Consider the following 15,424-nt stretch of genomic DNA (forward strand, 5'->3'; position numbering starts at 1 on the left):
TACTTGAGTTGCAACAACTTGTTCTTGCTCTCCCATTTAATTAGGGTCTACTAGATCTTGACTCCAACGACTTTTTTTAAAATTTGTGTGAAATTTGATTAAGTATAAAGAGCTCGATAAGAAGTGTGTTTATTATTTTTATTTTTTTTTATTTTGTTTACAATGGAGTCAGTGAAAATCGAACCTAAAACCTTATAGATTCTACTCAAATTCTTCACCATTAGAACAAACATAATAATTTAATGTGATTTTTATTTTAAGATGAAGAAAATAGAGGTACCGTAGAAGACAAGTATTCTCAAGAGTCAACATGGTTGACACCACGAACCTAAATGAGTTAGATAGGGTAAGCCATATACATCTCAACTTTATCTGACATGAACAAGTCCTTCAAGTTGTGCATTGTGCACAAGTAGCGATTTATATTATAACAAATACGAATTTTACAAAATCCACCGTTAGATTTAAAGTTTATATCACATAGATCATCTATAAAAATTTGAAATTTTTTTAAAATCATTTGCTATGTTATTGAGACTCATCAAAATTTTTAGCTCAACTAGTTTAACCAGTTGAGTTACCCATCTCACCCCAATAATTGTCACAATTTAAAATAAATCGAACATCTTATATTCTATCATTTTTCCATATATATATATATTAGGAAAAAAAATATAATCAGATTATGTAGTTATATGAACATTGCACATATTCTTATCAAAAAACAAAAAACATTGCACATATTAGTTAATTAAGCTTTTATTTTCAGACAAATAAACTATAATTTTGCACGAAAAAATTAGAAATCTTTTCAAAACACATAACAACCTAAGTCTCAACAATACCTCCAAATGGATTAAAGATGCTGTGGTAACTAAAGAAAATTAAAGTATATAATTAGAGTGGACACAATTATTCATGAGAATATATGGTGTACAAAATAAGAAATGCTATTGCTGACATTTATCTTCCCGTCACGGTTTCCTTGATTTTTCCACAGCAACCTCAGGTGGCAACAAATTAAAACTGGTCCATCTTTTCCAAATTTAATTAACCATTTATTAATTATTATTATTCAATCGGGGTCTGAATTATTTGGCATCATTTTCATAACAACATTGACATTTTTATTCACGGCTGTCTTAAACGATTTAGAGACTATTATTATATTTTAATTAATCATTTTTAAAATAGAGCTTTTAATAAAACAAAGTGAAAAATTAATTTGTACAATCAAAAACAACGATTTTAAAATATTTTATAATAACATCAATAACAAAAATTGTTTATTGTCAAAAAAAAAAAATTAACAAAAATTGTTCTTAGCATTGCACTTATAAGAATGTCTTCTAACGTCCACGGTTCTATGGCCTATCAAAGAGTACTGTTTTCAGAATCGCACTTATAAGAATGGTTTCTTTTTTTTTTTGGTACAAACACTTATAAGAATGGTTTCTAACGTCCACGATTCTAACCGATATGAAAATTTGGAGCTCCTAATTTTGGAAGGTCACGTCTACTCTATACAAAAATACTTACTTTGACACATCTAAAAAGCAAAACATACACACAAATAAATAAAAAATGATTAAATTATTTCTCTTTAATAAAAAAAATATGATTAAATTATTTCTCTTTAAATTTTTATTATTTATATGTGTCCAAGTGTTTTTATTTAAAATTGGAGTATTCATGTAACACTTGTTCTATTCTACATAATTTGGACCTTTGACTATATTGATGTTTTTTCCTTTCAAAAAGAGGGAAAAACTGCTAAAGCAAGTTGTTTTTCGTTTGTTTTATCTGCCCATGTCTTTCTAAAACTTTACCCGTTTACTTGAGTTGCAAACTCTTGTTCTTGCTCCAACTAAGGTCCCACTAGATCAATGTGTTATACTATTATTATATAATAATGACAATTCTGAGTTTCTTTATTTTTTTTATTAGATCTGTTATAGAATTATTCTATTTATTATTAGATACTATTCTATGATATTATTCGATTGTTATCATGTAAGTATAGACAAGAATTGCAACTAGTTAAATGAATTAATAATGTATAGTTATTTTATTCTTAAATATGTAATGTGCTTTCACTATAGTATTTAAATGTATATAAATTAAAAATGCATCTCTAATAATAGATATATTTATATAAATAAGAATTTAATTGATATGTATTTATGGTGTAAAAATATTTATATTATCGAACAATTATAAGTGTTGAATTATTAAAAATATAGTCTTTTAATAAACAAAAAAATTAGTTGTTTCGGGTGTGGTAAGAGTTTTGGGTCTGTTAAGTAAGTGGTCAAAAGTTTCATATTTGGCTCTTGCGTATGAACAAAATTCGATTGAGGGGAAAAACTTATTTTTTGTGCCCCACATATTTTCCGGAAGCGATTAGTCATCAGTCACCATTAAACAAGAACTTCGTAAATATAACACGATAATTATTTTTATTATTATTTTTTTATTATTTTTATTATTATTTTACTATTTTTCGACCCCGATGTGATAAGCTTCTTGATCCGTCCCAAATCCATTCTAGCTAAGACCGAAACTACTACAAAAAAACACATTTATACGTCTTTAGAATTTTGATACATTATTTGTCCAAAAAAAAGAAATTGATACATTATGACAACATTGATGGGGGAAAAAGGTTTACTCCTAATTAAATTAAGATAGGTTGTACCAAAATAAATATAGATAGATAGGTATAGGTATGAACACAACAACATGTATTGTTAGACTATATAGGACCCGAATTTATTTCAAATGATTGCTCCTGTGTGGATATAATTAAATAGAAGAATTTTCTGCTTGATCTAAAGAAAAAATTGCCACTTAATTCCAAAGTTGTTATAGTATTAGTATTTAGTAACTTACTTTAGACGGTGAGAGGAAAATTATTATAAATAGCGTTAAGAGTCTCACATCGGTTGATAGATGACCCGACTAAGTGTTTATATACTAGAGGTAATCCTCATCTTACAAGCCGATTTTGTAAGATGAGTTAGGCTCAATTAAGATGGCATTTATAAGTATAGTGCAAACCTCAACTCCCAAGCTAGCTTTTATGGTTGAATATAGGCCTCTCAAATTCTAAAATAATATCAGAGCTCTCCACGATCCGTTGGGCCACCTGTTATCAGGTTTCCGCTATCAGACCACCTACCGTTTATATTCACGCATCAAGCCCAATAGTACTGGGCGTGAGAGGATGCGTTAATATATATACACTTATATTCAAGTACGCATGCACTTGAGTGACTTGACTAAGTTGGAACAGATTTCTGTGTCGGCTTAATAAAGTAGTTTCATCTTTGAAAAATTTAGAAATATAGACTTGGGTAGAGTTTAGTTAGTTAATTAGTTACTTAGGTGCTAATCTTCTCTTAACATATAAAGATAATAAATATAGAATCACCATCAATGAATTGTTTGGTTTTAGTCTCTTTAAGCAATGGTTAGTGGTTCGATCTCTATAACTCTTATATATAAAAAAAATTCAGTTAAAATGGGAGAACTTATTTTAAGAAAGAAAAAAAAAAATATCATCGCACTTAATTTGTTAATTAGATATACATCATATCAAAAGTATATTAAAAATTAAGATCAATATCCTTAACATCCTCCTTGCTTAGAAACGTGAGGTTCAAGATTAGGCCTAAGTTCAAATTTTTAATATACTTCACTGCAAAGGTGTATGATCGGGATATCGTGACCTTAACATCCACCTTTACACATGTTGAATTGTATATGAGAAGATACTTCACTGAGTTGCATCGACACATTAGATTAAGAGCAACCACACGAAAGTGACTTTTAACAATATATTTTCACCCAAAACCTTAAAACATTAGGTTTATGAGTCATCTCACTTTTATATGTTGCTCAACATCAAAGTTTCAACCAATATAGAATTTAGGCTTAATTAGTAAAATGATCCCTTAAAGACATTTTTGGTTTCAGATTGGTCCCTTAAAGAAAAAAATGTTCAAATAGGTCCCTTAAAGAAAAAAAAGTCCGAATAGGTCCCTTAAAGACATCTCCGTTAATCAGTTTGGTCCCTAAAAAGAGGTCTAAATAGGACCAAACTGATTAACGGAGATGTCTTTAAGGGACCTATTCGGACTTTTTTTCTTTAAGGGACCTATTTGGACCTTTTTTTCTTTAAGGGACCAATCTGAAACAAAAAATATCTTTAAGGGACCATTTTACTAATTAAGCCTAGAATTTAATTCACATTTGATATAGCTTAACAACACTTAATTACTGGATCCACCTAGCATATCATCACCCTTATGATATAGAATCAGACAATGATCTACAAATCACACCAAGATTTCAAATGAACTTATCACCCAGTTCTCTTGAAACTCTATCTATTAAATGACACTTTCACAACAAAAAGGAATACACGTTACATTTTAAGATACCTCTCTCCTCAGTCGCTCTTTATCAACTCATGTCGTTGATCTTAGTCCATCTCATATCACAAATTTTGTTAGAATCACAATTTGTTGTTGATGCATATCAGAAGTCGTCCAATTAAAATCAAACGATTCACATGTTAATTTTTAAATCCAAATATACTGAAAACAGACAGAAAACATGTTGCAATGGATGAGATAACATAATTAAACAAGCCAGCCAACCAATTATGAGGTAAAGGGTATCTCAACATAAGAGTCAATATTAATTGACTATCAAGCTAACATAGGCAAATGTATCCACCAATTCGGTTTGGGTCTCCACACTCAATCCTGGCCCAAACATTTAATGCATATTCAAACAAGTTGCTTGCTAGAGGAAAAGGACTTCTGCAAGCATTTATTACACTCTTAAACAAAGAAACTCGATATATCACGATGAGTATGCTAGAATCATGGTAATTCATCATGATTTTTCAAAAACTACATTCTGTAACTTCTACGAAATCACGGTATATGTAATAGGTTATCACACTATATTTGTTAATTAGGTATATGTAATACACAAATCCACAACTTATCGGCATCGAATTTAAATGAAGATGGTTAACCTAATAATATTGGGACAGACAGTTGAGTTAGGTCTTACTCATTTGTGAGTCATATGTGATTGTGCACCATAAATATGCTCGACACAAAAAAACATTATTTTTAGTTGAGTATAAAAAAACTCTATTATTTTTAGATATATACTATATGATTTAATATTTTTGGCCGTGCGTCAGTGATATTATTGAGTCGGTTGCGTCTCCTTCATCTTTCTTTTGGAATTTTATACACATGATGTGAAATGTTACATTAATTTCAAATCTCGTGTTTTCACTTTTCAATACTGGGCCAATTATTTTTCAGTGAAAAGGAAAATTAATTATAGGGTGTAGTATTGGATAGGAGGTGTAATAGAAATTTTGTGATGGAGAATTTTGACATTTTTGTCTTGTAGATGGAATGCCAAAAGTCAAGCCCATAAAACATGTCCCAATATAATTGGTTGATATTTTCTCTTTAGGCCCCCATTATTCTTTTTCACTCTCTGGATTTTACTTTTTTGCCCTTCAATAAAAACTTTGGTTTCTACGAACCGAATTTTTTTTGCCTTGAAAAAAAATTTGGTTTCTGTTAACCGAAATTTTCCTGAATTTGAACTAGAAAAAACTTCGGTTTTTGCGAACCGAAGTTTTTATCAAGGGCAAAATTGAAATATTTGGGGGTATAAAAGATACATGGGGCCCCGAAGAGAAAACATCTAATTGGTTTTAATTTTATTTTTTTGACAGTTCCCTACATAAATGGTTAATATCCATTCTATGCAGAAAAATAGCAAATCTTATCTTAAAGAAAGTAAAGTGATATGAAATCAAACATGTAATTTAGTCAGATTATGCTGCTCCGAAGTGAACCATTTATTATAGGATAATGTAAGTAATATTAGTATTCAAAAAATAAAAAGTAAGTAATATCAATTATTTATAAAATTGAAGAAAAAAATTATATACACATGCATAACAAATTATATAAACTCATGTTTCTCACTTTACTAACTATTCAAATCTATTTGAGCTTCTTGTAGAACTTGAAAGTTAGTCGAGATATCTGCTAATAGCTCTCAATTGTGATTACCTTTCTTCAAGTGATTATGTTGGATATGAAATTATGTGTCATGGATGAGGTGGATAACTTAATTGATTTGAGTTAAGGGTTAAGTCATAGTAAAGGTGAAAAATACAAACACTAACAATTAATTATTAACTTTGACCATTCTAAAAAAAATTATGTCCCACAGTTATAAGTTCTTTAACTCCTCCAAAGAATGTTAAGTATGGATTTTGGATGTTTTCGAACTACTAAACTAAGAAATACATAAAACTAAAGTAAATCAGAACAATGTTTAAATTTCCCACTAGTGAAACGTAGAGCCCCGTGTTCAACTTGATATTCTCTCTTTCGCGAAATTTCTCATTTTTTTCAATCCACATATGCATTATTCTCGCAAGTAAAATATCCAAGTTGTTCAGTTCCACTGAATTTTGACTGATTCTAACACTTCCACGACCTTCGTAAACCTCATAAACTTGATAACGATTCAACTTACTTATATTCAACTGTCTTTGTATTCAACCTAACCTTCCTTAAGCTAAAAGAAATTCGACTGACCCTAAATTCAAGTGTTTGGAGATTTCATCTAACAGATTATTTATTTTCAGGTGTAAACATAGCCTATTTTACATCTTTTCAATTCCAATTCATATTTTCTTAATGATTAGAATTACTCTAACTATAAAAATTTCTCTTATAACTTTTGCTTTCGAATAGATTGAAACAAACATTAACATCCCTGTTCATTTATAACAGCAATACAATACATAAAACAGCCAAAAATAACAAAACAAAAGCACAACCACTTTGTTTTCTTAATTTATTTTCTACTAATAAAACAAGGAAATAACTTGTGCCTTAAGGGTTACAACTTTGGATTAAGCGCAGTCACACATTCATGCGTTGTGTATCTAAACCGTCCAATTAAAATTGGACAGTTTACGTGCCATGAATATGGTATAATGTTCAATGCAGAGAATCCAATCTCCGTTCAAGAGTATGAGATGAAATCATCATTGTCTACATAACATAAACTAGCTCAACTTCTCATAATATATTTTCCTCTAGTTTTGAATGTTACTTGAGAGAATGTGTTAGATCACATTGAAATTTTGCTCCTACAATAGTTTGTTGAGACCATTCATAAGTATGTCTGTGTGTTCTGGCTTCCCAACAGATACTCGAACGTAGCCTTTCAGCTCTTTCTTGCTGTAATGGCGAATCATCACACCCATTTTTGCAAGATCCTCCTGTGTTCACAAAACAACATGAAGTGATGCCAAATTTTCAAATAAAACAAAAACAATTTTGCATTATGTCTATCAGGATCTTTCTGGAAAGAACTTCACTCTTATGAACAAGATTGTTAAATCGCTAGTTAACTCGTGGAATCATACGGTTCTGTAAATTTCCATGAGTCTTATGTATCAATTTCGAGCTGACTCGGCTTTGAAGTTGAATTTTAGCAAACACGGAAATGAAACTGAGTTTACTCAGCTTGACTCGCAGGGAATTTTTAACAAAGTATTTTACCAAACTGTTACTCCCTTAGTTATGTATTGTACTGTATACTCTAATAGTTGTCAGTTTTTCACTTTATAATTGAGTTAAAATTTTGAATTGTTGATACATTTATCGAATTCTTGTACTGTATATATGTCATGTGTATATCATTTTTAAAAATTGGATCCTCTACTGCCCTTTCTGTTCTGCCATCCCTGCTGCACTTCATCGGCTCATAGTAAAAGTAACAATTTTAATGAGAGACAAAAAACATGAACGGAGGTTGATATGATGGCGGCACAGGCAGCAGGAGAGGATCCAAATCCTCATTTTTATACTATCTTAATATGAGGTAAACTCATGAGTCTATGAGTTGATTTCACATATGCAAAACAAGTTTGCTTAAACTCACAACCTTACTCAGGAGAGATAGATGTGCTGAGTGATGATTTAAAAGAACAAATTCAAGTTTCTCATTAGTTCAACTCATATAACACTGTTTTTTCTCCTAATTTGATTATATTATCCTATGAAATGGAAATTTTCTAGGAGAAAATAGTCATCTACAAACCAAATATCAAGGTGAAAGTTTTCAATTTGGCACCAAAAATTATTACCTCAAACATATACAAAAGGTGAATAAATAAGTATGAAGATGTGAAGATATGAAATTGAACGTACCTTTACTTTCTTTGCATCAAATCCAGATGTAACCTCACAAAGAATGAAATTGGAATGGCTTGGAAATGGCTTAAGGAATGGAACTTGCTTCAAAAGGTCAAAAAGCCTCTCTCTTTCTTTCACCAAAGCATTTTTGACATTCTGTATGTTAAGAATGTTTAGACTTTGGCCATTAGCTTGCATTATCAATAACAATATGCAATAATCATCTAGTAATTGACACACTATTAGGGTTTAATTGTGATACACTGTCGGTGCAAAAGGTTTTACACCATCAACAAATCACAACCAAATCATATGTGTGATTTTAGAAGTAGTTACAATTAGGGATGGCAATGGGTGCCCATGGGTGCGGCTTTGATACTACCCAAACCCACACTCATATTCGGGTGCCACCCAAACCCAAATGTTGTTCGGGTGGGAAAATGAAACCCACACCCGCTGGGTTCGGGTTTTTTCACCCAAACCCAAAACCCCGTAACAAGAACACGCATAATTGATTATCTGCTCAAACTCGACCCGAACTATATTTGATAAAATGCATAATGTAGCATAATTTGGTAATATAGTTTGTAAATTTCAAAATAGTTTTTTTAATACTAAACAATTCATCAAAGTTTATCATCACTATAGCATTAACCAGTACAACATTCAAAAACTTAAAAGGGAGCAAAATACATAGGGGTAAATAGGTAATTTAATATATAAACGGGTGGGTGAATGGATTTCGGGTGTGGGTTTGATACTACCCAAACCCACACCCATATATTCGGGTGCCACCCAAACCCAGTCAACTTGGGTTTCGCCCGTTGACTTGGGTTTGGGTTCGGGTGGGTCTATCGGGGTTGGGTTTTCCTGCCATCCCTAGTTACGATTAAAGTCTATTAGAATGTGGGTTGGACTTAACTCACGCTACAAAACCGGCTTGTAAGGTGAGGATTGCCCTAAATTATAAACATATGTTCAGGTCATCTATCATCCAATGTGGAACTCTTAACACGGATGTCATTAATAATCTAAAGGTCGTGATAGATTGACTATGTAAAAAATATTTACATTGACGGTGTTATTGAAATAGTGTACATGTGTGAACATAAATATATGACAAAGCACATAAGAAAAACCTCTAGATAGGTGGGATTTTGCAATGCTGCACATGCAGAAACTTCAGCAGCAACAGATACATTATAAGGTTGCTTTGCTCTCCAAAGATACTTAATTATACTCAAAGGAAAAGCTCCATATCCCACACGAAGTCCAGCTAAACCTGAGAATTTAATGGTTGACATTAGGTCAAGGAACTCTAACCATGTTATACGCAGAAAACAACCCAATATGATAAATATGTAATATGATGTTATGCTTACTTTTTCAACAAGAAAGACATGAAACATCAAATACAATCCATAAACTAATAAGTTTAACGCAGATTATTTTAATTTGTACAGGGAGGAGTTGTTAGTAACTCGGAAAAATTCCTATGAATTGGGATGACAATAAAACTACTAATCCAAAGTCATTAAAATAACCATACAAAATTGGTTAACCATTCAATTCCTATACCCTAAATAGACGGATTTGGATTTACTGCAGTTACTGCATCTGATCAAACATAAATGGTCAAGAAAAAATACTGTAATAAACTATTAAATTTATACTGCATAAATCTGAACCATTAGATCACAAATCGACAACCAAGATCGATTACTGTGGGCAACTGCTACAGCAGTCAATCCAACTCCACCTTAAATAGACTATGTGTCTAACTTTTTGACTCAATCACTCCAACTAGTGTCATCGTTAGCTTCAAGTTAATATATGACTATTAGAATATATAGAATATCTAAAATATGTTTCATATTATGCTAGAGTATCTTACTTTATCTGCTACAATTAATTTCTAATCTTAGAAGTTAGAATAGGATCTAGTACTTACTGTTCAGTCATTTGTATCATGTTTAGTATCAACTATCAAGTGATAGTAATCAATCATATTCAAAGATGTTATTAAGTCTCTCCTCTTTTATCTAAAACTGATTACTTCATCAATAACCATACACTAGCATTCAGCTTAGGAAAACATAATGGCATCATGATTCACGGTTTGATCAAATATCACAAGAGAACAATTCTTAAGAAAAAAAAACTAAATTAAATTAATGGATGAACAAAATTTTCAGTTTATTTTAAAGTTTACCGGCATAATAGGGAAAAAATAGTATCAGCATTACCAGCTCTTTTGCTGAATGTCCGAAGAATAATTAGATTCTCATGTTTCTTCACCCAACTCATCTTTGATTCAATTTTTGAAAACTCAATGTATGCTTCATCCAGCACCACCAGTATGGGAAGCTCGAGTATCTTTAAGAGATCGTCATCATCAATTATACTGTTGTGAAATTGTTATATCCATATACTTGATCAGAAGCTAACAGAAGAGAAACACAAATTACCAGGATAGTAATAAGTGTTAAATATGTTTATTTGAATGCTATAAATAATGAAATAATGTACTTTTAGTCCATAATCAGTCGCTTATCAGGGAATAGAAAAAAAGCACACAATTTTGAACCCTGTGACTGAGGACGGAGGAGATCGGGAATGGTGCGGGCCGAGGACGGCGAGTCACGGTTTACAGCAGAGAGGTTCAGAATGACAGAAAGACGAAGGTTTAGGGGTCTTTTTGCATGATAACCGCTAAATACCCCTGCAACTGTTTCTTTTAGGGGCCTTTTAAGGTTTTCGGATCAAAAACAGCATAGTGCAACTATAGTGCCGCTCCAGTAGTGAAACGCGATGTGACTTCCGGCCACTAATCAATTCTGAATTGCATGGCCATGTGTGAAGGTGGCTACCAACCACGCTGCTATATCCCGCTATTGACAGCATAAGATCGTATACCATAATTTTAACTTTTTCTCTCGTGACATCCAACATATGACATTTAAAAAGCAATCTTCCTCTAATCTTTTTTCCTCACCAACATGTACAAAACTTCCTCTTAAAACCAAAATGTGAATTTCAACCATTAATATGATCATAGTCAAGGAAGACCATCTGTTTTTGCAATTATTTTAATTTTTTTTATTCCGAAATTTCTTTTGAATCTATTCTCCATCTTACTCACAATGGAACAATCCTTTCATTCCTTCCACTAACTCCGTTTAAAAAGTTGAAATAACATGATATATGATCATATAATACTTCAATCAAACTTAATTCATTTTAAAAAATATTTTAGTGTCCGTAATTTAAAAAAGAAAAGTAAGCTCTCGCCTCTCCTCCCCTCCAAAACCCTCCATCCAAACATACCCTGAAGTAAATTGTGGTTGTTAGGCCCAGGACAGAAGCTGAGTATAGAAACCTAGCTCAAGTTGCTTTAATGCACTCAGACCTTAAATTTTGAGTTACATGTTTCTGCGCAAGTTCATTTGGTTTTATGTGATAATCAGAGTGTTGAAGCTCTGGCCGACAACCTAGTCCTTTATTCACGCACAAAACACTTGAAACTTGACTTATTATTTGTTCGAGAAGGCGTTGAATAAGCTGATCACAGTCCATTGTCCATCATATTCCTGGACACGATCAACTTCTAGATCTCCTTACTAAGCCTGTCCCTCCTACCAGTATTTCTTTTTTATAAGTGACAATTTCAATGTATATTTCCTTTTCTCACCCACCTTGAGCTTATGGGGGTATGAGATATTACATTTCTCAGTTAGTTGCTACAGTGAGATATTACATTCACTCCTTAAATACTGATTGTACAACTGTATAAAGAAGCTTTTTCATTCAATTGATTCAATATAGTAAACACCTTTTCTGATTCTCTCTCAATATACTACCAAAATTTCCTATTTATTTAGGATTTGAAGTCTTGTTTTAGTATCAATAAGGTTTAGTCCTTAGTCTTTTGTATCAAATTATTACCAATCATATTAGACCTGTTAGATATGAGCCCTTAATTAGGATAGAAATAATAATGGACCTTGTTAGGTAATATTAGTAGGCAGTTTTTATAGAAAATAATTGCCGTATGTAACTGCAGTTAGAATAGGAATTACTTAATAAATAGAAGGGGTGATTGAGAAAGAGGGTATCTTGGGATTCGACTAGAAAGGGGCCATTTTGGCATTGGAAGGTGCAGACCCTCGAAGTTCTGCGATACCATTCTTGTAATCAAAGGGATTTTCCCTATTTCTTTCTAATATATCAGTTGGTTTCTATCAACACCATAATCATATTTCGAAAATTTTTATTCTTTCACTTTCCCTTCTTTTATCGAACGTCCAAAACTTCAACATAGAATCAGAGTCTATCCCAGATCTATTGTTGGACTGCCTAGCTGTTGGGCAACCTGAAGGGTATGTTAAGATCCTACGCTGACTATTGATATGGCCAAATTAGTAGTTATAATTGGTGGCATACCTCACACCATGACAAGCTTTTGAAATTGAGTTAGGTTCGAGTCCAAATACAGGTAACTAGTTTTCTAAACAGTGTTATCGATAGCGGAATATGGCTGAAGACCAAAAATCCATTATTGCAGCTTATGGTAACGCCATGATGAGCACCCCTTCGCAAATTGGCTATGGTATTTGTCATAAAATCCGCAACGCCGTTCCATTTAATAATAACAATGTTTCTAAATATGCGGTAAAGATGTTGAAAAATTTATAGTTGACAATTACCTCCCATCTGGATTGTTTGGAGATGTTAAAAATATGCATTTCGGCTTTTCTTGTTTAACAGCCTCTATTATGTGTTCCACATTCAAGCTGAAGTCTGACTTCCTTGGAACTGCAGATTAAATAATGCAGACAGTTATGCACATCTGACATGCTATAATAACGAAAATCCGAAATTTGATCACAAAGCCAAAGACTGCTAAGAGGAAAAAAGGAATGACGGTAAAAAGTTGAAAATGTAATTCTTACCTTTGATTACAAGTGCTCCGTTAACTGCAGCATCAAATTCATACATTGTGAAAGTTGGAGGGCAGTCGACAATCTTATCACCAGGATCAAGAACACAACTGTAGTATATATAAACCATGTTTCAAACCGCAGAAAAGAAGAAAGAATGATCATAACTATGTGCAAATTAACATAAAGAAAAAATTAATTTGAAGGCTATGAAAAACGTTAAATGCTGAAATGATTCTAACCGCATGATCAAATCAATAAGCTCATCAGCACCACATCCTACAAGAATATACTCAGATTCAAGGCCTGAATCTTGGGCGAGGGCTTCACGCAAACGGCGGCTCTCTGGATCCGGATAGACATATGGGAATTGTATTGACCCTAGGGCTTCCATGACCTGTAAATACTCCAATAGTCAACTCAAGAGACAATACACTTGAATATAATAACAAAGACAAGAGTATGTAAAGAAATTGGAAGACGAAAGAGTAATAGTAAAACAAGAGTTGCATTATGAGCTACAACAACTTGTTACATTCATTACGCATCCACTAAACTGCATTTTCTATCTAATTTGTAATCAAATTTGCGTGTCAAAATATCACTTCTCCAATAAAACAATGTTGTGGTCAATCACAACATTATGTTACCATTTAATATATTTCAATGGTAAGAGTAAAGTCGGAAGGAAAAAAAAAACTCACCTCTGGAGGGGGGCCATAAGGATTTTCATTAGCATCTAACTTGACAATATCCTCAGGCTTTCGTCCAAGACGAGAAGATAAAACCTGCAATGCAGCATTTTCTTTTATTACTAAACGACATCGCAGTGCAACAATTTTCACAACACAAGCAACATAGTTGCAGTAACTATAGCTATAAAACCCTGATACAAACAAACATAGACACTAGACACGATACTGACACATCAACACAAAAAAGTAATTTAATAAAACAAATTAATCCAATATAACCACATATGTCAATTTCATGCAGATGCCACGACATTTGGACACCCGCCCTCCATCAGAAGTGTCTGTGCTGCAGGGCATATGAAGCACAGACACTCCTCAAATTAGGTGTGTCCCAGTGTCGGACACCACTTATGGTTACATTGAATTATGTCATTTTCTGAAATTATTATCGGTGTCAACGTGTGTGTCAGAACAACTTCCCTACCACAAGTCAACATAGAAAGTAATTAAATATAATCACATATATGTCAGTTTATGCCGGTGACACAATACAACATTTGGACACTAGACACACGCCTTCAATCAAAAGTGTCAGTGCTACAGAGCTTACTAAGTCAAATACAAAATGAGATTGAGTTTGAGGAAACAAACCTCAAAAGGCAAAATGGGTTGATAAGGAGCCATATTCTTGAGATGATGTCTGATAAAGGAATCCCCAGTAGTAACCTGAAGAGGACCACTATTGATTTGTTCAACAGGAATAATGGAAGCCATAGTCACAAATTTCCTTCGATTCACTTGCTGCTGCAAATTGGTGTATGATGATGATGATGGTTCAATCAAGCAGAAAGTAGATGAATTTTGAAAATTAATCACACCCATTAAAACCTGCATAACAATCAAAAGATGAATCAAAATGTTCCAATTAAGAATGACATTTCAGAATTCAGACAACACGGAGAGAGAGAGAGAGAGAGAGAGAGAGAGAGAGAGAGAGAGAGAGAGAGAGCTACGATGGTCGGACGGAAGAAAGCAAAGATTTTACGGCGTCTTCGACGACGTTTATTTAGGTAAGTTGATTTTTTTTTTGGTAGATTTTTTTTTTTTTTGTTCTTTTTTTCAAAGAACAATAGTACTCCAACTCACTCACACTCACACAAGACTGAACTCAACTACTCCCTTCGATTTGAATATAAGAAAAGGAGGAAAAAAATATATTTTAGTTCATTGAATAAAGCAATGCATTGTGTTAAGAAGTCCCACATCGGTTGCGAGATGGCCTGACTAAGTGTTTATATACTAGAGGCAATCCTCACCTTACAAGCCGGTTTTGTAAGGATGAGTTAGGCCCAATATCCATTTCTAAGATCTTATTCTAAGATGGTATCAGAGCCTCTCCAAGATCCGTTGGGCCACCCGATATCGGGCCACCTACCATTTATATCCGCGTACCAAGCCCAATAGCGCTGGACGCGAGGGGGGACGCGAGGGGGTGTGTTAAGAAGTCCCACATCGGTTGCGAGAT

The 15,424-nt window shown here is 32.9% G+C and overlaps 1 protein-coding gene across 2 annotated transcripts; it reads right to left on the reverse strand.

Moving 5' to 3' along the window:
* Nucleotides 1-6,783: 6,783 nt before the first annotated feature.
* LOC123907135 (histidinol-phosphate aminotransferase, chloroplastic-like) lies at nucleotides 6,784-15,146 on the reverse strand. Of its 2 annotated transcripts, XR_006809163.1 has the most exons (11): nucleotides 14,913-15,072; nucleotides 14,551-14,787; nucleotides 13,909-13,992; nucleotides 13,447-13,601; nucleotides 13,217-13,314; nucleotides 12,971-13,079; nucleotides 10,511-10,668; nucleotides 9,404-9,546; nucleotides 8,280-8,420; nucleotides 7,139-7,345; nucleotides 6,784-7,080 (listed from the first exon to the last, which is right to left on the reverse strand). XR_006809163.1 is itself a non-coding variant. In XM_045957242.1 (10 exons), exons 2-10 carry the CDS (start codon nucleotides 14,779-14,781, stop codon nucleotides 7,214-7,216), a joined length of 1,251 nt encoding a protein of 416 aa, XP_045813198.1. In that variant the 5' UTR covers nucleotides 14,782-14,787; nucleotides 14,913-15,146; the 3' UTR covers nucleotides 6,784-7,213. The 2 variants fall into 2 exon arrangements, 1 of the variants encoding a protein (XP_045813198.1); XM_045957242.1 differs by having other exon boundaries at nucleotides 6,784-7,345; nucleotides 14,913-15,146.
* Nucleotides 15,147-15,424: the final 278 nt, after the last annotated feature.

This window comes from Trifolium pratense, linkage group LG2 (assembly GCF_020283565.1).
Source record: "Trifolium pratense cultivar HEN17-A07 linkage group LG2, ARS_RC_1.1, whole genome shotgun sequence".
NCBI lineage: Eukaryota > Viridiplantae > Streptophyta > Magnoliopsida > Fabales > Fabaceae > Trifolium > Trifolium pratense.